The sequence below is a fragment of the Stomoxys calcitrans genome, chromosome 2, assembly GCF_963082655.1.
Source record: "Stomoxys calcitrans chromosome 2, idStoCalc2.1, whole genome shotgun sequence".
Lineage (NCBI taxonomy): Eukaryota > Metazoa > Arthropoda > Insecta > Diptera > Muscidae > Stomoxys > Stomoxys calcitrans.
In genome coordinates this window covers 136,671,372-136,699,114 of record NC_081553.1, presented here as the reverse complement: position 1 = coordinate 136,699,114, position 27,743 = coordinate 136,671,372, and the positions used below count along the sequence as shown (strand labels likewise).

The 27,743-nt window shown below is 35.7% G+C and overlaps 1 protein-coding gene across 1 annotated transcript in view; it reads left to right on the top strand.

Moving 5' to 3' along the window:
- LOC106093444 (protein phosphatase Slingshot) overlaps positions 1–21,984 on the top strand; it is a 51,272-nt gene extending 29,288 nt beyond the window's left edge. Inside the window, exons 3-9 of the mRNA XM_059362257.1 lie at positions 805–994; positions 1,081–1,670; positions 12,554–12,619; positions 12,686–12,880; positions 12,950–13,219; positions 15,529–18,306; positions 21,747–21,984. Coding sequence (XP_059218240.1) covers positions 805–994; positions 1,081–1,670; positions 12,554–12,619; positions 12,686–12,880; positions 12,950–13,219; positions 15,529–18,306; positions 21,747–21,837 — 4,180 coding nt within the window. The 3' untranslated portion in view covers positions 21,838–21,984. The remainder of the gene's footprint in view (positions 1–804; positions 995–1,080; positions 1,671–12,553; positions 12,620–12,685; positions 12,881–12,949; positions 13,220–15,528; positions 18,307–21,746) is intronic.
- The last annotated feature ends 5,759 nt before the right edge of the window (positions 21,985–27,743 follow it).

The following is a 27,743-nucleotide window of genomic DNA, read 5'->3' as shown; positions in this document are numbered from 1 at the left end:
ATTATGACACTAAGGCGGCAGTCCTGGCCGATAAAGGATTCCATCGGGTCAATCCGGTGCGTACAACCGGCTGCCATGGGATTGACTTGATGAATATTGAAATTAATTTAGTTGCCATATAGACCGATCTGCCGACTAATGGTTTGAAATCCACAAAAGCTGGATTTATTACCCGATTTTAATCAGCAAGTTTTTTTAAGCCTACCGACAACTGACTCAAATATGATGTTAGCAGCCATATAGACCGATCTGCCGATTTAGAGTCGGAAACCCATAAAAGCTGCATTTATTGCCCGATTTCGCTGAAATTTGAAATAGTGAGTTGTTTTAAGACTCCACATAACCGACCCAAATATGGTTTATATCCGACGATATATAGATATAAAACCCATATAGACCGATCTGCCGATATTGTGTCTAGATCCCGTAAAAGACCGACCAGAATATGATCCAGATCAGACTATATTTAGATATAGCTGCCATATAGACTGATCTTCGCTGAAACTGTGACTTGTATAAGAGTGTCGGGACCTGACTCAAATATGATTCAGACCAGAGAGTTATATAAAATAGTATGTAGAGTTATAATAAAATAGTATGATCAATATATCCATAGTGGTGGGTATCAAATAAGTTTTTATTTGTTTTTAATATTATTAATTATGTTTTAGTGACAAAATATAAATATTATATGACATAAAAATCCTATATCTATCGATGAAGCTTCTTCTAAAATGTTATTAACTTTAATTCCAATCTTATTTAATTTTATTTGATTGATTTGTATGTTCTTCCGGATTACAGTGAATGTTTCTTTGCTGGCAAAGGTACCGCATTAGTATTAGCGCTTAAAGATATTCCACAATATTCTGAACGTCGCCTGAGCACGGATTCAATAAGATCAACAAATAGCACACAAAGTAATAATTCCGATATACAACACCATTTGCAGTCCATGTTTTACTTGCTGCGTCATGAGGAAACACTTAAAATGGTAAGGTATAACATAATGAGAATTTCCAGAAATTTAACTATATGTATTATTTTTCTAACCGTACCAAATTCTTTTGATAAAAAAAGGCTGTAAAGCTTGAATCACAACGTGCAAATCGCACACGTTATATTGTAATTGCATCACGATGTTGCTATCGTTCGACAACCACCGAAAGACGCAATAAAATAACGCGTCACAATTCAGCTAGAATGTCATCGTCATCATGCCTATTATCCTCAGCCACAGGAACTGCATCAACGGTAAGCGCTGCGTCAACGGCGGGGGGCTTGGGAACAGCCCGCCAGCTGTCAATGGACAGTAGCAGAGTCTCGACACAACAACAACTGCAGCAGATAGACGATAGCTGGGTGGAGATGCGTAATAAACGTTTGTCGAATAGTACAACTACGAATCGTCAAAGTCTGAAATGTGATGTTTCCGCAAAGTTGTGTGCTTCTGGTGATAGTAAAAATAGTAATGCCCTAACACAAAACTCAACTGCCAATACAAATATAATGATTTCTTTAAATTCGGCCACACAAGAGAACGTTTCTAATCAAGATTATGTAGGTGTTGAGGAATCCTGTTTGCTTGGTATTGACTATAACGAGCGCGCAACCATTGGTTTGGTTGTGCCTATTTTAGCAGATACTACCATTCACCTGGATGGCGATGGGTTAGTGGATTTTTTTTATTTATTTATTTTATATAATAGTTTTTCACATATTTACAAATAAATGGTGGTATAACAGTTAATGCAGATACAGTAATACCTCGATTTACATCGTGATTGGTTCGGAATAATTGCGATATAAATCAAAACGCCGTAAATCGAAATTCATATGAATCATACGTTAAACATTATACAAGGGCGATCGATCCACATGAAAATGTGGCTACAACAATTGTTGTTGTTGTGTGATCATGAGCAGTGTAGCTCTATGGTAGGTTCCTACCAAAATTGGTAGGATGGTAGGCTGACCTACGTAAAGTAAATGACAAAAATCGCCGGGAATAACTCAAAACGAATTCACTTCATGTCGTTTCTGTGTATTCGTTAGGAGTGCAGAATAAATTCATGGATGTTACTGTCACAAGGGGTCTCACTGGTTAACATTTCAGGAAAAGGGCATAAGTTTTGATATTGACTATAACTGGTACGAGTGTTAGGGGATCTCTTCTAAATTTCGTAAATCTGTGTAGAAAATGAGAGTTTTGTGCATTCATTACCTTCAGTCAGAAAACAGGAATATGTGGCAACTGCATACAAATATGGCAAAATCTGGTCCATACTCATGTTCCAATCAACTCGGTGTAACGGCGAAAATGGCGCCTTTCTGGACTCAAACACTTTAATCCGTTGATCGATTTTTCCAACCTCGGCACGGTTGTTCATTGAAATTGGGGCCGAAATACGACTTCATGTACTCAGGATTTCTCGTCGGGAGATCGGTATAAAGGGTCTTATATCAAGGTATAGACCATTTTAGAACTTAAAGCTGTAGAGTAATGTCAGCAAACAAACAGACGGGTATGTCCAGATCCTCTATAAAAACGACGATGTAGTTCTTTGTAAAGTTGAAAATGTAAGTGTATTATATTTTTGAAAAAACTAGATCCAACTGCAGATGCAGTTAAATAAATGTTATTCCTACAATCGGATATTGTAATGGAAACAGAGAACCCTACAGGCTGCAGCAGTACATTATCCGATTGTATGAATTATTACAACATCGAATAAATGTAGCGCAAAAAGTGTGAATGAACGGAAAGACACTCCGCAAACTGTGGAGTCTGCAATATGCCTACTTTGGGAACTTACTCTTCAGCAACCGATAGTTGTTTAGGGTAGCGGTTGGGCAAGTGTGTTTTGTTGTAATAGTTTGGATGTTTTCTTTTGGCAGAAATATATATGGAGAAGTTGTTTTCTTACTTGTTGCGCTACAAAAAGAAAATACTCTTTAGAGCTTCAGTGATTCGATCTGGAGAATAACGTTAATCTGCGTAAAAATATATAGTTCTCAAATATGCAGCCAAAACACTCCGTAACTTTATCTGAAATAGGAACAGAAAGCCTAAATTATAAACGAAACGTATAATTCTATTAACTACGAAACGATCTCGGCTTATGTTATAAGCCTAGTACAAGAATAAAAACAATAGTTAACTTGGGACATCAAAAATGCATACGCAAACATGCGCCGTACACCCTGAGGCAAATACATACCAAAATTGTCAAGTTTTTTTTTTTTTGCCCAAAAGTCATGTTAGAGAAAGAGAGTTTTCATCTTACTAATGCCGGCAACATTTGTAAGGTATCCTATCATATTAAAATTTCTCTACCAAGTGGTCTCGTTAAGTGGCACACCGTTCGGACTCGGCATAAAAAAGAAGCCCGCTTATATTTGAGCTTAAGCTCGTTGACTCAAATAAAGACAGTCAACGAAATAGTTTAGAAACATAATTAAAAGAAGAGGGCCTAGTGCAGAGCCCTGGGGCACACTACAAGACAAAGACGCCTTACTTGAATTACAACCTTGGAAACCAACGAACTGAGAACGATTATGCAAGTAAGAAAAGATCAATTTACATGATATTCCAGAGAAATGAAAGTTATTTCTTAATTTCCGAATAAGCATCGTATGGTCCAGCGGATCAAAAGCCTTAGACAGATTCAAGGACACCATAGTACAATTATTACCTGCATTCAAATTTTCCCTCACATTGAGTTAAACATAAGAGCATGGACGAAGTATTATAAATTTTCCTATAAGCAAACTGAAACTTCTTTAATAAAACTTGTGAAAAAATATATTCCAATATTTGAATTTTAAGTATATGTTCCATAATGTTAGAAAGAGAATGCAGTACACTTATGGGACGTAGATTTCCACAGTCATAAGATTTACTTTTCTTAAGTATAGGGACAACATGCACAAATTTCCAACATTCAGGATATAATGATGTAGTTATGATCATATTGCAGAGATGAAGAACACAGTCAGAAATGTAAGGAAATTTTAATTTAAAAAACTTAATGGGGAAACCATCAATCCCTAATGCATTTGATATTACCTTAAACTAAGCAACACATAACTCGTGCAATTCAATACAATTGAAAGAAAATCCTCCATCGCCTTTAGTGCCATCTATAACACTAATGGTCTAACGACTTGACTAATAAATGAGCAAATTAAATTAAATTAAATATAATACTTACATTCATTGCTTTTATCAACATGTTTTCTGTTCACACACTCTTTTGATCAGCGCCATTAAACAATTTATAGTAATGTTGCCTTTTAAACTTCCTAATAAGCCCCTTCAACTTGTTACGAGTTGTACAATATGTCACTCTATTAAGCACAGTAGGATTATCACGAAAAAGTTCCGATCACGAAGCCATCTAGCATTTACTACCCCATGTCTGCATATCCTTGGGTCCCTTTTAGGATTTACTTTAAATTTCATAAGAGGAACATAATCACACAAGGCCCCAATTAATGAGGTCAATATTTCAATTTTATCATTGACATTATTAGTGAAAGTAGTAAGAACAAGTAAAAGCGTGCTAAGTTCGGCCGGGCCGAATCTTATATACCCTCCACCATGGATCGCATTTGTCGAGTTCTTTTCCCGACATCTCTTCTTAGGCAAAAAAGGATATATGAAAAGAGTTGCTCTGCTATTAAAACGATATCAAGATATGGTCCGGTTCGGACCACAATTAAATTATATGTTAGAGACCTGTATAAAATTTCAGCCAATTCGTATAAGAATTGCGCCCATTGGGGCTCACGAAGTAAAATAGAGAGAACGATTTATATGGGATCTGTATCGGGCTATAGACCGATTCAGACCATAATAAACACGTTTGTTGATGGTCATGAGAGGATCCGTCGTACAAAATTTCAGGCATATCGGTAATAATAATTGCGACTTCTAGGGATCAAGAAGTCAAGATCCCAGATCGGTTTGTATGGCAGCTATATCAGGTTATGAACCGATTTGAACTTTATTTGGCACAGTTGTTGAAAGTAAAAATAAAATACGTCATGCAAAATTTCAGCCAAATCGGATAGGAATTGCGCCCTCTAGAAGCTCAAGAAGTCAAATACCCAGATCTGTTTATATGACAGCTATATCAGGTTATGAACCGATTTGAACCATACTTGGCACAGTTGTTGGATATCATAACGAAATACTTCGTGCAAAAATTCATTCAAATCGGATAAGAATTGTGCCCTCTAGAGGGTCAAGAAGTCAAGACCCAAGATCGGTTTATATGGTAGCTATATCAGGTTATGGACCGATTTGAACCATACTTGGCACAGTTGTTGGGTATCATAACAAAACACGTCGTGCGAAATTCCATTCCAATCGGATAAGAATTGCGGCCTCTAGAGGGTCAAGAAGTCAAGACCCAAGATCGGTTTATATGGTAGCTATATCAGGTTATGGATCGATTTGAACCATACTTGGCACTGTTGTTGGATATAATAAGAAAACACGTCGTGCAAAATTTCATTTCAATCGGATAAGAATTGCGCACTCTAGAGGCTCAAGAAGTCAAGACCCAAGATCAGTTTATATGGCAGCTATATCAGGTTATGGACCGATTTGAACCATATTTGGCACAGTTTTTGGATATCATAGCAAAGCACGTCATGCAAAATTTCATTCCAATCGGATAAGAATTGCGCACTTTACAGGCTCAAGAAGTCAAGACCCAAGATCGGTTTATATGGCAGCTATATCAAAACATGGACCGATATGGCCCATTTACAATACCTATAGCCTACACTAATAAGAAGTATTTGTGCAAAATTTCAAGCGGCTAGCTTTGCTCCTTCGGAAGTTAGCGTGCTTTCGACAGACAGACGGACGGACAAACGGACGGACAGACGGACAGACTAGATCGACATAAAATGTCACGACGATCAAGAATATATATACTTTATGGGGTCTCAGACGAAAATTTCGAGTAGTTACAAACAGAATGACGAAATTATTATACCCCCCATCTTATGGTGGAGGGTATAAAAATCAAAATGTATCAAAGTAGCATCCATATCAACCCTTTTGTAGTACCCATATTCAACATATACATCACTATGAATCGTAGAAAATGAACAAGATCCATAAATCAACGCATGATGGGATAAAGATTGAACAGACGGTTGGCCGGAGAATTTAACCTTACATGGATCAGCAACACAAAAAAAATTAATCAACGATGTAGAATTTTTTCTGGCAACTCGGCAACTCTCTATATGCAAGAGTAAAATTTTCGCAACTGCTGACTTTTCTGAGTTTTTTCAAATAATTTAACAAGTTTGTCACAACCGGTTTGTGTTTGCAACATTCTAAACTCTGCGCACTATCTGAGGAAATAGAAGTTCATCTTTTCCCAGCGAAACTAACAAACTTATTTTAAGTTTAATTTTTGGAGCTGCTGTTTTGCATGTTTGCTGTGTTTTTTTGCGTTCTTGCTTTGTTTACATTCGTAAGTGAGAGCCTCAAATGGCGCCAACACATACTGTTTGCCCTGTATCGTCACTAAAACATCTGGCGGTGTCTCCTGTTATATATGCTGCAACTGGTTTCATCGTAAAAACTGTTCCTTCAGTATATTTCATGACGATGAAAAAGTATGGAAAGCTCTTGACATATTAACATCAAAACTTGATCACTTAACCCAAACTGAATTTAATTCTTAAGAAACCTTACAGTCTAAATGTTATACTGCCAACTCAAATTAAATATATGTATGTTATCACAATCCTTGCTCATGCCTCATATTTTATATGGTGCCGAAGTTTACATGGGATCAAATCGTTCTAACTTCACCAGATTACAATCCTGTTTTCACAGTATTCCCCAGTTTGTTTATGGAAAAAGCTGTAGACGTAACTACCTTTATTTTACAAAGGAATTTATCGGTTGTACCTTTGAACAGTTTTTGGACACTAGATGTCTCTGCTTCTTTATTAACGTTATTAAACGCCGCCAGCCCTTCTATCTTTTATCGCACTTTAATTTTTTAAATATTGTACTACTAGAAACTCTCAACTTCTTTTGGAGCATTTTACCCACAATATTTCCGAAAAAGCTTTCGTAATTCGCATTGAAAGGCTCTGGAATAATCTATCTGCTGATATTAAATATTTCATAATAACTAAATATTAAATAATTAATCTAATCAAAGAACCTATTTTTATTCATTCATTGACAATTACCACATCACCTTTACGGTTCATAAACATATATTTTATTATTGTTAAAAGGATGTGCGTTAGGGTCTTAAGGTTTAAGTTTTAATTTAATTTTGTTGTTTTTTTTTTATTTCAATTGTTTAGGGTCTTAGATCTTAATTTTTCTTTTCTTTTTGTTTCATATAAACTTTATACTTAAAAATTACTATTTTGTTTAAATTTCTATCAACATACGGGTTGGATGTTGGGGTTCGGATTTATTAAATAAATAAATTGTGAAAGGTATGCCAATGAGTATGAGTAGACAGAGATTTATTTGAGCTGTAAAGGAGAAAGCCCCAAACCAGCACACATAGATCTGACAATAGAAGAACTGCTAACAATCAAAACTTTCGTATTTTAATCACCCACCTAAATCACCCGTGCCGGGATAGTTATGAGCATCTCACAAGCTGAAACATTGACATCCGATCTGTGTGGTGTTCATTGCTGTCACGAGAAGATTAGCTGCGAGTTACCGGGCGCGTCCACACGTTGCGGGTAGTTGAATGCTCCATACGGAGTAGCTGCAACGGCAGTCGCGGACAACCAGCGGTATCGAGTGGAGAGTTTCAGTGAGAGACCGGGCGGCACCAGCTCTTGCACAAATACTGAGTGCCTATGATACTCGATATGACAAGGCAGGTTATTGGCGTCTTCAAATTACCTAGATCATGCGCTTTAACACCTTTAGACAATTTTTTTGTGGGGATATGTTAAAGCTCATGTCTATACAGACAAGTCCGCTTCAATTGACGCATTGTACGACAACATTGAAGCATTTATTCGTTAGATACCGTTCGAAATGTTAGAAAGAGTATGCCAAAATTGGACTAAGCGGATGGACCATTTGAGGTACAGTCAAACTTTCAAACATTAAATTATATGCACCGTACTATCGATTCAAATGAAGATTTCATGCGTTTTTCTGAATTTTATGTGTTTTTTTAACTCTACTATAGCTCTTAAAAAATCACCCTTTAAAAGTTTATCGCAAACTTTTGGAACTATTTTAAAACTATCCATCTTTGCATCGCTGCAAGCAATATCTTTTTTAATACACTTGTTTTTCTGATTAAAAGCTGAAAAGTTACTTCAAGGCGCAGGCGGCTTTTGTTAACAAATCTGCTGTTATCTAAGTAACACAAACACACCCAATTTAAATAAAGCATCACTCTCCTATAAATCAGATGCACAGCCAAATACTCCCTGAAATTAATGAGAGAAACAACAAGCTACATGAAGAAATCATGGAGAAACTAACGGCTTCGGCCAAAAGGGCGAGAGAAGATTCACGTCTGTCGGAGAATATCCCAAAAACACCAAAGTTGTCGACACCCGCTTCAACACACATTCAGAACACATTCAACTGATAAAAATAATGCTAAAGGAAAGCGAGGAGAGAGTTGTCTCACACATCAACAAGAGAGTTGATGAAATTGAAGCTTATTTGGTAAGCATGCAAGACGTCAACTACAAGTGAAGAAACAATAAAAACTTTGTGTGAAAGAATGTCTGTGGTAGAGAGGGAATGCAAAAAATAAATAAAAAAGATGGGAGAGGAAATAATACAGAGACAGGATAATTTATCTGTTGCATGCGATCTGAATCCAAAAACTTGTGCAAAATATTCGATGATATCTGCAAAGAAATCTAAAGGATACCACTATTATAATACAAATACTTATACCTTATATGAGGAATAATGTACTTGGGGCGTTGTCTCAATTCAAAAGAAACAACAATGGTCCATTACTTTTACACCATTTTGGTTACCCATCACACCATCCAATACAAATAAAAGAGAATCTCACGTTGATGAATTTTAAAATACTACAATCTCCCATAAAACTGAGAAAGCGAAACGTGATTGCATTTACCTATTCGTATCGTGGCTTTATCTATGTAAAAGCTACAACCAATGGAGAGTCTATACTAGTTGAAAGCATTTCTCAACTGGAAAATTTTTTTTCGTTCAAACACTGAATCGCGGTACAGTACACATTTATTCTAAATGATCACTTAGTTCCTGCCACTATTTATATTATTACTACAAATTTTTTTATAGAAATTCATGCTCATACTCTATCTAAAATATCTTGCCTTGCCCAAATCTATTTAAATATTATCTATAAATGAAATAGACAGTTCCAGAGACGGATTGAGGAACATGATTCGCATTCTCGTCAAGCTAAATAATGGTCTAAACTTTTGCCACATAAATGCGCAGAGCTTACTCAAAAAAATTGATGAAATGTCAGGAGCCGACATTATTTGTGTCTGAAATTTGGTTTAACGTCTCCGTTGCGGATAGCATAATTAGTGCACATGGATATAAGGCCTTTAGAAACGATAGATGTTCCCTAGGAGGATGAGTAGCTATCTACGTGAAGAACATTATCCCATGTAAGGTCATACTAAAATCGTACAGAGATGATAAAGTTGAGTCGATATTTATGGAAGCGGTAGTAAACACATATAAATTGCTACTCGGATGCATTAATAGAAAAAATAAATCTATATCGTACAATTCAAAAATAAATATGTTGCTTGATATGTCATTAGAATATGATGATGTTGTACTTGGCGGTGATCTAAATTCGAACATTGTCCGAGAAACTACTCTCATGGACTCATTTAATGCAATAGGACTGCAATCAGTCAACACAACACCAGTTCACTGCAACAACAAACAGTCTCCTAGATTTTTTCCTCGTCGGCAATACTGAAAAAGCTTTAGTTTACGATCAGCTCTGCGAACCATGTTTTTCAAAACATGAACTCATTTTCTTAATTTGTGATGCTTACCCATACAAGAAGAAGGACCAACAAGATATTACATTTTAAAGATATGTGTTACGAAACCTTTGCAAGAGAGTTTTACGAAAAAAATTGGAACGAAATTTTCGTCATGGTGTCATTTGATGACCAACTTGAATTCTTAAGCGATAAAATATGATATCTTCAAAATTGTGCCAGCAATAGACAAAATAATTCTTGGTTTATCCTTGCAATACACGAATTGATAAATAAAAGAGATATTGCTTTTAAAAGATGGAAAATGTTTAAAATTACTCACTTGCACGAAGAATTTCGCTCACAGCAGAGCGATACAGAGGACTAAAAGAGTCTACTGCGGCAATACTTTTCGAGATGCTACCAATTCGAAAAAGAAATGGAAAACTATTCGGGAAATAGAAATTGGCGACAAAACTCCTCCAATAATAATTGATAATCCCGACAAAATTAATGAAGCCTTTATAAGAACGTCATCTAATTTATATACGTAAAATTCATCATTGATTACCAGTAACATAGAAAATCCAGCGACCTCCATATCTAATACATTTCCACAGTTCTCCTCATTCGAATTTTCATGTGTCCTACCCAGTGATGTAGCAAAATGTTGCGTGTCTGTAAAGTCGGATGCAGTGGGACTAGATACCATACACCCAAAGTTTGTTAAAAGTATATTAAATTACATGTTACCATTTGTAACGCACATTTTTCATGCAATACTAACAACAAGCCAATATCCTGGGAAATATGGCAAAATTATTCCAATTCCTAAGTCTACAAACGATTCTCACCTTTCCTATTCAAGGTCTTTGAACGAATAATCAGCAAATATATGAATATTTAAATTCACACGATATTCTTTCAAATAGACAGTCTGGTTTTCCACTAAAGCATAGCCGACAACTGTATTGATTGAAGTAACCAAGGGAATATGAGCGAGCTTAGATGAGGGAATGATTTCATTGTTGAAAACAAGGTGCTCGTAAATCCGAACAAAACTAGTTTTATTCTTTTTACAAACCGGTTCCAGAAAGTAATTTGGGAATACCCCGTACAGATTGGCAATAATAACATCAAACAGGTATCAAAGCAAAAAATCCTGTAATAATTATTAATCAAAACATAACGTGGAAGGATCATATCATATCGTTAACTGGTAAAATTTTTGGAATGCTAAGGGTATTGTATAAAACGCAATTATACACACCACAGAATATCAGATCACTTCTAGCGAGATCGTATCTAGTGCCTGTAATCCTATATGACGAAGAGCAAAACTCAACTAGAAATAGCATATTACGCAATAATAAGATACGTCTAAGGACTACAAAGATATAAACGTGTCGCTTGATTCACAAAAAATTTGCATGCTATAGCTTTTGGAGATCAACTTAACATTAGAACACTTTTAATGATGCATAAAGCAGTGTATAACAGAGCTCTTGAAAATCTTCACAACAAACTTACTGTTGATAGATCTAGCCAAAGTCTCGTAGTTGTATCAATACGCCATCGTCTCCTAATATCTGGATGGCAATTTTTCTACAATGCTATTCGTCTATGTATTTGTATTTTGCAAATACAATTTAAGTCTTCAATCCCATGGCAGCCGGTTGTACGCACCGGAGTGACCCGATGAAGTTCTCCATTGGCAAGGGCTGCTGCCACAGTGTGCAACACACCGCTACAACAACCAATTAAGTATTCATATTGCTAAGTTTCTTAGAACAATTTTATTCCAAATTTTTTATATTGTTTTCTGTGTCGAGCCCAACGTATTGGGCAATATCAAAAGCAATCTATCCCACAACGGTCAAATCAACAAAGATTTTCCGACTTTTCGACACTTCTTTACCTCGTTGAAATGATTTTTAACACGAATTCACAAAAATGAACAAAAAAAAAGTCGTGTAAAATTGCGATTCCGGACGTTCGCAAACAAATAAACATCGAGAACAACTAAAAAACGCATCGACCGGTGTTTGCTTTGAAACAACTGAGACTTACTGCTGTCTTAAAATCTAAATTAAATTGTGTTGTAAGATCAAAAGCCCTTAAAAGATGGGATAGTGGTCAATCTCACTGGTGTTGCCATATAGCAACGGAAAACTTTTTATGAGTTTTTATATTTTTTTTAGTTTGAAATTGCAACGGTTTGACATTATGAAGTAACTCTGATCTGCATGTTTTTGAAGGTGGGAAGTGTGTCCATCAAACAAATAACCGTATGTCGTTTTTGGATTCATTTATATTCGAAAAATCGTTTAAATTGAACTGAGTCATTCGGGTTAAAGAAATAGACCAACATTTTTCGGATAGCCTATGTCCTCTTCTAAATTTTTTTTCAACTTTAGCGTCGTTTGAAACACTTTACAGAGATGACGTAAATCGAGATATTACTGTATTTCAGATTATGAAAAAATCTAATATTGCTATTTATTTGTAAATTTTGTTAATCACTCTAACTAAGCTTAGAGATAAACTAATTGTTTTCTTCTAACCACAGTGGATTCAGCGTGTCTGTTTACGGCAAGACTCATATTTTTAAGCCAGTTTCAGTGCAAGCAATGTGGTAGGTCTAATTTGAAATCATACATAAAACTTTTGTGTTTTAACACTTTTTTGTGTTTTTTTGTAGGTCGGCGTTGCAAACTTTACATAAAGTCTCCCAAAAGGCTCGTGAGAATAATTTTTATCCTGGTGGCCCATCGCATGATTGGTTGTCTTTTTACGAAAGTCGCATAGAATCGGAGCAATCATGTTTGAACGAATGGAATGCTATGGATTCACTGGAGAGTCGTCGACCCCCTTCACCAGATGCCATACGAAACAAGTTAGTTCCCAATCGCATGCACAAATTAACATCAACCAGCTTCCCTTTTATAACTTATTTTGTTTCCAGACCCACTGCAAAAGAAGAGACGGAGGGAGTCATTAAAATGAAACTGAAAGAAATAATGATGTCCGTGGATTTAGATGAAGTTACCTCAAAATACATACGCAGTCGATTAGAGGAACACTTGGATATGGATTTGGGTGAATACAAATCATTTATTGACGAAGAAATGCTTATGATATTAGGACAGATGGATGCTCCCACCGAAATATTTGACCACGTCTATTTGGGCTCAGAATGGAATGCTAGTAATTTGGAGGAATTGCAAAAGAATGGGTATAAAATTTAAATAACTCTAATATTTATCTATATATTGGGTTGCCCATAAAGTAATTGCGGATTTTTTAAAAGAAAGTAAATGCATTTTTAATAAAACTTAGAATGAACTTTAATCAAATATACTTTTTTTACACTTTTTTTCTAAAGCAAGCTAAAAGTAACAGCTGATAACTGACAGAAGAAAGAATGCAATTACAGAGTCACAAGCTGTGAAAAAATTTGTCAACGCCGACTATATGAAAAATCCGCAATTACTTTTTGGGCAACCCAATATTTAGAATAATAGTAATATCAAAAGTATTTTCCTTCTGTATAAATTTATAGTTCTATGCAATATACTGTGGTCAAATTACCGCACACGTGTATGAGTAAAACCGTTCGAAATCTCTCTATTGTGAATTTTGATTTCTTTATTGAAAGCGAATTTTTGATATTAAAAAACGCAAACATTTAAATCGACCATATTCATAAAAAAGTGGTATAACATCCACTAAATACGAAATGAACTTTCATTCGATACGAAAGCGTGCTGGATCACGTATCCTGTTATTCGACCCCTGAAAGTACTTTTTAAAATTGTCCAGTATATAGGCTATTTATTTACGTATTTTTTATTCATTTCATTTAAATATATAGGGATTTCCAATAAGAGATGTTATTTTGGTATTCGAAGAAAATTAAATTTTTTGAGATAAATTATCGGATGTTTATTTAACAAAAAAGAGCAAGTTATTTATGCCCTTAAAGAGGAAAAAGGACATCAGTCAAATGGACACCACGATCACACTTTCAGTACCATATCCTTTTCATGACATTTTTATCTTTGAATTCTTGAATCGGAGTTGGGCTGTTGGCGTACATCTTATCTTGTATGTGGCTCCAAAGGTAGAAGGCGCAAGGTGTTAAATCACAAGACTTCGATGGTCATTTTTTTATTATTTATATATGAAAATTAAACATTGTCCAGATAAATACCAATTCCGACCATAAAAATTCATTAATTATTTCTTGATAGTGCAATCCATTCACCATAACTGTTGATCCATCCTCATTTTCGAGGCCATTTACCGCACGTTGAAGAAGGCTTCTGGGTGTTTCAATGCGAACTGTGACTGCAAGTTTTTCACAATTTTTATAATTTGAATGCGTTGTCAAAGAGCCATAGTTATGTGTTTAATAACGGCGTAGTTTCAATTTGTCAAATGTTAAAATAACACCTCTTGTTGGAAAAACCTTTAAACGCTTCATGGCCATAGTCAATAATTTATTTATCATTATAATAACAAAATGAATTTATACCTCATTTAAACTGTTGTTTTTGTAGCAGCCCTTGCCGATGAATAACTTCATCGGGTCAATCCGATACGTACAACCGGCTGTCATGGGATCTGCCATGGAAACTGTTTTTCATCGTTAGCCATGTTACATCCGTGTAGAAAAAACTGCTTCGATTTCTAGATAAAAGAAAGCTTGTTTCAGTAATGTAAAACACGTGTGTTGGACTATGAGCACCACGTGTGTTGGAATTGGGTGGTATTCATCGCCCTCACGAGAAGCTCAGCTGGGAGCTACCGAACTCCATATACAGAGTAGCTGCAACTGCTACAAAAGTACAAACTGTAGCTACCCTGCACCACTGGCAGTGGTGGCAGTGATCCAATGTGTAGTTGGTGCCAGTTGGCTAATTCGGCGGCTTAGCAATCTCCGTCTCTTCGCATATCCTTTCTGTGCTGATAGTCCATCTATTGTTTTTTTTATTAAAGCCTAGTGCTGATTTCACTCGCAGCGTAAATGCTCATTAAATTATTGGGAAACCGACGGGCTCTAATCTTTGACAGAGCACAAAAAAAAGTCAAACAATAACACACAATAAAGACAACATCATTCAATGATAAATAAACAGAATTGATTGGTGCCCCTTTCGTGAGCATTTAATTACATTGGCAATTAATTGAAACGAAATTTGTGTTGGCGCAGTAACATGTCGCTACTATTTGCTTATAGAACTCGGTACCACCTTTGGGGAATGTAGTGGCATTTTTGCATGCATTTTTTAAAATGCGTTTTGCAGTTGTTCGGGCGAAAGCCGATCATCGCCAACTTTTTTTTAGCCCTCAGAGACGAACGTTATCAATTTTGGTAAAATTCGGTTCAGATATAGAATGTTCATGGGAAATTTAGTAATAGTAATTAGAATTGATTCATATATATATATTTTATATTTATTATTTTTATTTACATCATATTTCTATACATTAGTTTAAAAATGTAATGTGCACATTGCTATTAATTATTTCTTTTTACAGTGTACGCCATATTTTAAATGTGACCCGTGAGATAGACAACTTTTTTCCGGGAATGTTCGATTATTTGAATATTCGCGTGTACGACGATGAAAAAACCAACTTACTTAAACACTGGGACAACACGTTCCGTTATATAACCAGAGCAAAAGCTGAGGGTTCCAAAGTCTTAGTTCACTGCAAAATGGGTGTCAGTCGTTCGGCGTCTGTAGTAATAGCGTATGCAATGAAAGCCTACAATTGGGAATTTCAAAAAGCCTTGCAACATGTAAAGGAAAGACGAAGCTGTATAAAACCCAATAAGAATTTCTTGAATCAATTGGAAACTTATAGGGGAATGTTAGATGCCATGAAAAACAAAGAGAAACTGCAGCGCAGTAAAAGTGAAACTAATTTGAAGAGCACAAAAGATGCCCGACTTTTGCCGGGCAGTGAGCCAACACCCTTGATACAGGCCCTGAACCAGTCGAAATCTAAGTCCGGAGGGGATAGCAATGATGTCGAAGTGAATGTGAGTGTCGCCGCCTTGGATCCTATGGCAGTGCCAGCCATGGTAACACTAGCTCGACCGACCGTACGTGGGGAACATAAAAATAGACGTCTATTAAGGAGATCAAGTAGCACTTCCCCACGTACAATCCAGACGCCAATATCATCCATTATTGTTATGAAACAACAGTCACAGAGTTTGGAGAATTTAACTCCGGATCGTAGCATAGCAGAAGAACCAAAAAACATGCGCTTTCCTGGGAGCAATGGAGAAAATTATAGCGTAACACAAAATCAAGTATTACACATACAAAAGCACACACCACCGTCAGACGCTGCGTCGATGACACAACGTAAAACTATGGTCTTAGTAAATGAAGTGCAAAAGATGCATACATCGCCACCGGCCGCCACATCAGTGCGAACAATCGTGCACGATTTGGAAAACCACCAAATAAATGATCCAAACCGAAAAGTTACAGAGGATAGGAAATCTTTAAGTTTGCCATTTGGAAAAACCGCGGAGGACGATGATTATGCAAAAATTGCTGAAGTACCACAATCATCAGCATCAGGATCAGGATCAGGAAGTGAAACTACTACTGTTACAAAAATGGGTAGTCCTGTGTGGACATCATCCTCGAAGTTAATAACTCAAACTTCTAACATTAATTCTAGTACGTCTCTTAATCGAGAAGAGGCCATTCAGAAACGCCAACATAACCGCAAAACTCAATCATGGGCTGCAACTAGTGGCGGTATTATTATGGATACTTCTGCTTTGGGCTCCAACAGCAGCATCGATTCAATATCAACTCAAACTTCTGCACCTGCGGCAATTTCAACAGCTCCCGCATACGAAAGTATTGTGAAAACACGTTCCCGCCAAAGAGAACTGCCTTCTCGACATGCTTCCTGGGGGTCCGGCGATAATCGCTGCGGTATGCCAATACGTAACAGCTCCTGGGGAGCGTTTGATACAAACCGCAACAGTTGCCAGTACAACTTTAATCAACATGCAAATGCTAATGCCATTTTTGAAGGTCAGATTCATGAGCTATCTACGAGTGATAAGACTGTTTCCGCCGAATTCCGAACAACTCAACAACAGCTTCCACATCATTTCGGCACCGTTAAGCGGACCAAACAAAAGCTTGAAGAATCCACGAACCTCAAAAAGCTCTGTCAAGAGAATGGCACCGAAGCGGAAAGCCCCACTACTATTAACGCTGCGGATGAAGGCTTAGAATCGTTTCATCCCAAACGCAGTTCCAACTTGTTTCGGTCTGCGTCCGCTGCAGCTGGAACGCGTACACGATTTGCTCAGCGATGTAATAGTGAAGAAATTGTACCGAGTAGTGGGGGCGGAATAGGCGTTTGTAGCGGTGGTGTAATGTTTCAAACAACACAGTTGTCTCCAGGAAGGCGCAGTGAAGGTAGCCGCTGCGCAACATCCGATTTATTTTCGGTATCAGCGCCCGAAGCCTATACTATGTCGGATATTGAAAATAAAAACACGGTATCGGGAAGCGGTAGTGACGAGGAAAATGTTATTTTAAGAAGTGACATTCAAGCAGCAGTGATGGCCACCACAGAAGATCAAAGAGTTTCTGGCAATGTTCAAATTCTTAAGAAGAATTTTGAAGCTAAAGCAGGTGGCGCGGCAATTCCAGGATCCCACTCGGGTATTTCTAATCAGACACCTGTTAACCCAACAACGGGAAATCTTGCTACAAATAAGCCATCCAAAGGTCATCAATCACTGCCATCATCGCCAGTGGCTCAGCATCATGTCGATCATCAACATAATCAACAAATTCACATGAAACCACAATTTCTAGAACAAAGCCTAACATCAAACCAAGCCCATGCCAACATGACAACCTCCTTATCATCTGATCAAACAGATAGAAATGTAAAAGGCTTGGTACATAAATATCAAACGTCATCTTCGACAAGTGCAAATATGCCGACTAAGTTAACTATCCAACACCAGCCACCAAGTTCAACCACTGCGAACTCTGCAATATATAAACCCAGACCACGGTCGTACTACGAACAACAGAGGTCGATGTCCGGCAAACCCCATGAATTCAGCGAAAGCCGACCACCGCCAGCGCCGCAAAAAGTCGCAACATTAAATGCCTCCCATCATCTGACAGAGGGCATACTAACGCAACAACAACAACAACCACCACAGCAAAGACGTTTGCAACAGCATGGGAAAACTCATCCACTCGCTAGGCTAAGTCTACCAAAGCAAAGCTTCAATGCAGCCGCTTACAATACCATGTAATCATCATCTTATTAAACAAGCAACAAACCAATATCGAATCAAATCAAATTCTCAAAGAAAAAACAAACACATTTTCAAACAAATCACCACATACTCATTGATCGTCATTTTTTCAATTGAACCACCCACAATCACTAGAAAGCATCAAACGTTTATCAAATATTGAACACAACTACACCCACACAGTCCCACAATTCAGACAAACAATATCATGACGCATTTCATAATTTCAGAAAATAACGCTTACTTCTTTCGCTACGTACGTATCACCACCACAACCACCATTCATCATCGTAATTATAAACAAGTGTTATGTGTTATTATTTATATATTGTCCTATTTTGTTCTCATCGTATTACATTCACAAAATGAAAATTTATTGTATTATTAATATTGCTATATAATTTATCTTCCTGCAACTTCCTCCCTACCAACCCTCTACCCGTTGTCTGTCTGTGCTGTCTCAATCTGTTTTGAATTGTTTATATTGTTCCTTCTGGCCATTGGTTGTGATCATAATGGTGTTTGTGTTAAGGAAAGTGAATTGTCACAATGTATTCATGCATACAATCTCATTTGGAGAAATTTTAGAAGATGCGTTTGTGATATAAATTTAAACTAATGGAAGCTACAGCTCTTATAAAATTCTCCTCATCCATTTTTTCGTTTTGGCAATCCTTTTGGCAATCACTTTATAGACGTTTCTTCAGAAATTTAACACAACGTAGCATTTACATTCCTTTGTTAAACGAACTGTAATTTCGAAATTTTCAATGAGGGCTCTTGCTGTCCCACACTTCTTTTTAAATCTGGACCACCAAATACTATTTGTGGACGAAATGTACAATTCTGCATAAGTGCGCCCATAGTAATCATTGCTGAAAAGAATTGAATATACTAGGTTTTAAGTTTTTCAGAATTTTTGTTCAGGTTTCCTATTTCTTTGGTTATTCTGTACCATATCCTCTTTCAGTTGCGTTGGTGAAATGAACTATGGAAGATTAAAGGATACAACCAATGTCATATAATGCATTTTACATAGAGTTATCAGAAATGAAAATGCAAACCCAAATTCGCTCATGAACTGTTTATTAAGGAACTGCAGGTGAACTCGCCTATCAACGAACGCTCCGATGAATGGGTCGATTATGGATTGCAACCCAACTTCGGTTGCGCTGCCAAAGGCAAATTTGTTATAGAAATTTCCATATCTGTATTGAATTGCCAACATGTTTGCAATTTATTTAGTAGCGGAACTACAACCCACTGGCATTGAATGAAACTGACAACAATTTCCCACTTTATACTAATTTTTATTTCATGGGTTTATCTCCTGACAAAGCTACTGAAGCCTGGAAAGGACCAGAGTAAGGGGGAGCCATACAGACCGATCTCCCTTTTCTCACCAATAGCGAAGACGCTTGAGGGACCACGCCTCTCGAGCCTTGTTGGAGAATTTCCATTCACCGAGCATCAGTATGGATTTCGAAGACTGCATACCGCAACAATTGCTTTGCATGCCATCAACGCACAATCGAATTGACATCGCCAATACGTCCTCGCAGCCATTAAAAGTTGGGGTGCGAATTATCCGTGTGGTCGCCAGTCATTTGTAAAATTTTGGGATAAGAAATCGAAACACCGTAGAGTTAAACTTGGAGTTCCCCAAGGCGGGGTGATATCTTCGGCACAGTTTAAGCTCTACCCATCCTCCATTCCACCGCCCAGAAACCTTAAGGTAGATCTATATGATCTAGACCTTGAGGTCCAGCGCTACAAGAGAGAACCTCTAGATCAAGCGGGCCTAGACAACATTCATGCAGATACGATAGCACATGCGGTGAATATCTACAAGGTGAATGTGGTTCTTGGAGAACGACCACCTCCCATTGCACCTGAAGAAATTGACCTCCCCGGCAATCCAGAGTAGTTCTGGCTTAATTACGATCCGGCAAATGCCGCCGCTTCAATTCCTACAGAGCAAGGATTGATGCCAACATGCAGGATGCATGTCCCAATTGTGACCAGGGAGCACACGACACACGTCAGCTGTTTAACAGCCCAGCCAGACCCACTTGTCTCAGACTCAGATCCCTGTGGACGCACCCCATCTTAGTCGCAGAGATTTGGATCTGGATACCCAACGGAAGATAGAACACAGCACACTGCTACAACAACAACAACAACATGAGGTTTATTTGTCGAGAGACTGCCTAAATCGAAAATTGATTACTTGGACTTCTTTTTATCTCTTAAGGGATATTATCGCGTTTTGGTTAATGCCACTACTGGGATTGATAAATTCTTCTATTATCCCCCAGCCGTCATTTATAGTTCTCGTAAAGCATTTGAAGCCATAAGAATTGGCTTTTTATTAATTTGAAGAAATGGGCTATTTTATGCCATAGTTTACGGTCATTTGTTGTCTAGTATCGAAATTTCACAGAATCTATTTGGCATGGAGTATGCATTTATTTATGACCCAACTATATGCTTTGTGCAATAGTTTCCGCTATTAAGAATGTTTTTTAAAGAGGCATACGATTGTTCTCCATAGGCATATGCAGCAGAAAATAAAGCTTTAACTTATTTAACGGCAATAGACTTCAACAAATGTTTGGAATACGTTATCGGGACTGGTCTTTGTCTAACCTAAAATAACAGCCATTAGTTCCTGCCGATCTGAAGTGAATCTCTACGAAATGGTGTTACTATGTGGCACGCCGTTTGCCATAAAACGGAGGTCCGTTATCATTGAGCTAAAACTTCAATCGGACAATATGAGAGAGGCATCTCTTTTTCCAAAAAAAAATCGGAAAAATTTATATTATATATAAACATTACTTTAAAAAAGAACAATCTCTTGTGAATTTTACCATACGGAATAAAAAGAACTGACAAAATTCGTTTGCACTAAGACTTCAAACTTGGATTTATTGGATAGATATACAACATTCTTATACGTGTGCGTGATGTCCTCCAAAGACCTTTTACTCTGAATGTATCGCGTATATTCAATGGAAATATATGTACCAGTCAATATCTTCCCATCATTTCTAGAGTCCGGATTTTTATGCAAAATCTTAATTTTACAATCTATTATTTGGCAAATACGGTGATATTGTGTCATAATATTTAGCCTTTCGAAGTTCATAAGTCATTATATGTTAACAAAATTAAAACTTATTGCAAAATATCAACGCATTTTCCAAATAATATAATTTCGATTTTGCATAAAAATGCTGACTCTAATCATTCCATTAAACTTTGATGATTGGAACTTCCGTCACCAACATAGATCGCCTTTTTCCAAAATGCATTTTGTTTACACATTAACCGCAAAACATTTAATTTTGTATTTATTGTCTTAAAAAGAAACAAAAATTGAACCACACGTCTATTTTTCTATACACAAGAAATCAACTATTTTTTGCAGATTTTTTCGCATGTTGCGCTCCGTCAAGTATTCCTTTGATTACACCAACATCATATGCTATTGCAACGACCACACCAACAGCCAACAATAGCACCAAAAAATATGTTTTTTTTATAATATGTTCAAAAATTATTATTAACCTCGGCTAGTAAGTTCAGATCAATTCTGTTCGAATTCATTTTGAACTTTCCAAACCCTTCACCCTTCTTTTACAATTCCCACAACTATTTATCCATTATCTTTACCCTATATTTTACTATGCTTATGCTTATTTTTTTTTTTTTTACATTTACATTTAACCTTTTTTGGATTGTACTTTTTATAGGACATTTATAAATCGGAAAAACAATTTTGTAAACAGATTCTATTTAACAAACAAACAAACAACAACAACTAAATACATACATACGTATTAAACAAAAAGCTATTTCTTTTGTCTACTGAGTTGCATACGATACAAGTAAATTATACCACACTAAATGATTTATTATTATATTTTTAGTTTAATATTGAAAAAAATGATAAAAAAAAACAAAAGAAAGAGAATACAACAGCAAACTATACAAAAGTACTCTATTTTAGCTCTAAATAATTAAACAAAATCAATAATTTTTTTGTAAATATTGTAAGATTTTCTATTTTTATGTTTGTATGAAACCAATGGTTTTTAAAAAATAAAAAAATAAATTATATAAAATTAAAATTTTTAATAAGTGTATTTTCTTTTGTATCCACTTGCGTGTGGAGATGGCGATCCTCGTCAAGCTCCTGTAGGTGAGCAACCTCGTTCCGGTCCAATGGATCCATCGCCGCGGGAAGACAGTGGCCATTGGTCTTTTAAAAGCGCCACTAACAACACCTTGTCGTATCGAGCATCGAAGGCACTCAGTATTTAAGCAATAGCCGTGCCACCCGCTGATTGCCTGCGCCTGCAACGAAGAACACCACACAGATTGGTGCTGAAAGTTTCAACCTGTGGATTCCTTTGTATCCTAATTATCGCATGCGTTATCGAGTAGGCTGACGTATCGAATAAAGTTTTATCAACACTAGATAAAAGCCAATCTTTCTGTCATCGTTTTTACTTAAAACACTAATAGACCTGAAAATGAGGGAGGGACAAAAAGGGTAGATCGGTTGAGAGGGCTCTCCACGAAGGTTCTACAAAATTTAATAGGTTTTTTTCCTCGGTAGTTTTGTAGGCTTAGACATACATTCCATTAGAAACAGGGTAAACTTCACTTATCAATGAATGCTGTCCAATTCTAGTATAAGTTCAATGATGAGGGTCCTCCATTCTATAGCCGAGTCCGAACGGCGTGCCGCAGTGCGACACCTCTTTGGGGAGGAGTTTTTACATGGCAAATTACCTCACAAATGTCGCTTGTATTAGGAGATAACCACCGCTGATTTTTTTTTATATTCTCGCCAGGATTTCATAGGCGGGTATGCAAAACTCTGCGCGATGGTGGCCTCCAAGAAATTTTTGTGAAGCAAATTACAAAGAAATGAATAATTTTTTTGGGAGCAAAATAACTAAATGTTAAAACCGCTATTCACAAATCCTAATGTAGATTTAAAATAGGCTTATTTGAAAGATTTTCATTGTAGAACTGTCAAATAAACCTATTTTAAGGCCCTAATTATTTTATATATTTATATATGAGTTTTATCATTTATCCTGAGAAGAATTTTGTGATGAAAGGATATATATATATATATATATATATATATATATATGTATATATATATATATATATATATATATATATATATATGTATATATATATATATATATATATGTATATATATATATATATATATATATATATATATATATATATATATATATATATATATATATATATTGGGTTGCCCAAAAAGTAATTGCGGATTTTTCATTTAGTCGGCGTTGACAAATTTTTTCAAAGCTTGTGACTCTGTAATTGCATTCTTTCTTCTGTCAGTTATCAGATATATATATATATATATAAATAAATATATATATATATATATATATATATATATATATATATATATATATATATATATATATATATATATATATATATATATACATATATATAGCGTCTTGTCGCTACTATTTTGCTCTTAGAACTCAATACCACCAATATATATTTCTACATATATATATATATATATATATATATATATATATATATATATATATATATATATATATATATATTTATATATATATATAAATATATATATATATATATATGTATATATATATATATATATATATATATATATATATATATATATATATATATACAAATATATATATATATATATATATATATATATATATATATATATATATATATATATATATATATATATATATATATATATATATATATATATATATATACAATATATATATAAATATACAAATATATATATATATATATATATATATATATATACATATATATATATATAGAAATATATATTGGTGGTATTGAGTTCTAAGAGCAAAATAGTAGCGACAAGACGCTGCATCATATCAATTTCGCACAATTTTAATTGCAAATTAAATTAAAGCTCACGAAATGGGTCCAATCAATTCTGTTGCCTTTGCTGTAAGTTGTTGTTTTCCTTTTGTTTATGTTCTGAAAAAGAAAAGGGTCCGTCCCATTTCGCAATAATTTAATATGCCTTTTTGCTGTGAATGAAGTCAGTACTAGGTTTAACTAGCATGGCGAAGCAATTTAAGGTGGTCTCATTAGTACAACAACCACAATCATATAGCACCATCAAGCTGAGCGACCTTTTTGCTAACACACCAAAGAAATTTGTGTATACGTGTGCGTACATGAGCAGAGAATATGCGAGAATCAAGATAAGAACAAAGAGAATGCAAACAAAAATCTGTCATCTCAATACCGTCAACCCTGGCTGACTGTTAACAGCTGTTCACTTGAGACCACCTTAGTAAATTCGCCTTGCTTAACTAGTAGGCACACAAACCCATTCAACTTTAAGCGTAATGCTGTCATACTAACAGAGCTATGTTACAAAGTTAACAGCAAATGCTTATTAATAAACAAAAAAACAAATTTAAAGGTCTGGTTATACTCCCGTAAACATACCGTAAATGTAGAAAAACGTGTCAGCTGTTTTGTTTTGCCTTATGAATATACATGCAAACGATTAGCGAACGTCTGTCAACCGCAACCGGAAACTAGAATTTATTAAAAATAAAATTCTATGTTCCGTTTACGTGCCAGCTGTTAAAATTTAAAGTTTGAACAAATTTCAAAACCAAAAATTTTTATTTTCAAAACAACTAGTCCTTTTCAATAATTGTTAATGGTAAAGGTTGAATGTGTAGACCATAATGAAAGCGTTAGTTTTCTCCGAGGGCAGTCTGGCCAATTGATGCCCTAGTAAGAAAACGAAGTGTGGATGAAAAAGAAAAGAAAAAGTGAGATATATGTGAGAATATAAGAAGAAAGTACAAGAAGAGGATCGGGCGCAAGAGACTATCTTTCAATCAGAATGTATTTTGCGGCTATCGTTACGGCACAGACCTCTGCCTGAAAGAATCCAAGTCTTTAACTCCATCTTTGAGCAATCTGTGAAAACCGAGGTCTCACAGTGTTCCACCATACAAGTGCCTGATTCATCCGTATTCTCGAATAGACTACTAGGCACGGATATTTCGCCTTCTTCGACAACTGAATGTTGAACCCGTCGAGACTGGAGTCTAAAATCCGATAACTCATATCTCGGAGTTAAGAGGGCCAACTCTATATTTCCTGGAGCCATTCTCAACTCATGCCTTAGTCCATCTCGATAGTCTTCTTAGTGAACTTTCCATAATATCGCTTATAGTCGACAGAAAGTTGCTTCGCAGTTCGACGTCTCCCGCTGATGCGATCATATTCACACCATCTCTCTCAAAATTTGGTTTATCACTAGGTTCCAGATAATTGGCGAGAATATACCTACCTTTTCATCCGCTTTCTGACCATACTATCTCCGAAGTCCTGGTTGATAATCCTGCCACGTAGCAGAGGAACTCGGTTGAACATCCAGCGGTCTAAAGTGGTAACTATCGACCCAACTCTACGTTGTAAAATGCTCCATCAATATCCGGGTCATCGCGTGCTCCTCCTACTTGCCCTTGAGGTATGCAGTTGTTGCGCCATTAAAGTTCTCCGGAATCGGTCTCGCGTCCTTATTTTTCATAATATTGATAAATTTATACTTTGTTTATTTGAAACGTCAAATGTTTGTAATAAGAATAATTGCCTCTTTACATTTACGATACATTTTTTCTACATTTACTGTATGTTTACGAGAGCATAACCAGGCCTTAAGTTTCAAATTTCACAAAAACAGCAATAAAAACACAAATACTATATATTAAGGTTTTCAATAAGAGGGCTACAAAAGGTTTTTTTTAAATAAACGTTGGTACTACATTCGTTTATAAAAAAATTTGTGGAAAATATTGATGACAAGTTTTCATTTCGCTATAACTTGTTTTTTCATCAAGGGAATTTTTACATTTCTCGATGCCCAAAAAGAGCACAAACACAGTCGCTGCGCACCAAGCCGTTTTCTTACGTAAAATAAACCCGTAAAATAAATAAGTCGCCAAACTTCAATTGTAACTAAGTGTAACTAAGTCAAATGGAAAACAATTTGTCATTTGTGGATGCATAAATAAGAAAGAATTTGTATATAAATATAAAAAGTATACTTCCAAAATAAATAAAAAAATAAAAAAATGTTTCTTTAATAGCAACCTTTTGCAATAAATCTGTACGAAGTAATAACGATTGTGTGCATTCTAGTTAAGAACCATAACACACACAAACATAATGGCGCGACATACACAAAATCAGAGTTGCACTAATCACTGATTTCGACAGATAGTGTACTCAATATTTTGTTGTTGGGCAACTGCCACTACCTACAGCGGTCAAAAAAAGTATTCATCATTAGCAAAATTGATAATAAATTCACTTATTTTGGGTAATTGAAGAAAATTTAAAGTAAACAAATAATGCAGTTTTATGCAATAGTTTATTTTTCGTAATATGTTTTAAAATAAATTCAAAAAATAAATTTAATTAGCGCAAAAAATGCAATTTTATATAATAACACCAAAAACAGAACAAAAAAAGTATTCATCATTGATGTGCTATCATCAAAGTCAAATTCAAATATTATTTGGGAATCCCCCTTTTCTGTTTTATTTAGTAAAGGAGGCTTTGCCCTTGACAGCAAATATTTAATTTTATTGAAAATATAGTTTTTGTCAAAATGGGTCGTAAGCAAAACGAGGTTTCTGATGAGGTAAAAGTTTTGATAATAAAACACCACAGGAATGGTTTAACTCAAAAAACTATCAGTGAAATATTAAATAGACCACGATCTACTATACAATCCATCATCAGAAAGTGGACAGAAACGAAAACTGTTGACAATAAACCAAGATCTGGTCGACCAAAAGCACATTCAGTTGGAGATGTGCGTTGGCTAGTGCGGCAAGTTCAGAAAACTCCGAAGACAAATGCGACCATTCTTCGTAAAAACACTATGGAATATTTAGGGAAGGAAGTTACTACACAAACAATTCGAAATACACTCAAAAGGCATAGTTACAGAGGAAGAACTGCACGTAAGAAGCCCTTTATAAATAAAATAAACCGAGTGAAAAGGCTAAACTTCGCAAAAATGTATGTAAAACAGCCCGAATCATTTTGGAAAACAGTCATTTTTGCAGACGAGAGCAAGTTTAATCTTTTTGGGTGCGATGGAAAGGTCATAGTGTACAGAAAACCAAATACAGAGCTTGAAGAACGAAACACAGTTGCTACTGTAAAACATGGTGGAGGTGGTTTAATGGTTTGGGGGTGTATGGCGGCTTCAGGAGCGGGAAATCTTGAAATTATTAATGGAGTAATGGATCATAAGTATTACATTGACATTTTAAAGAGGAATTTAAAAGATAGT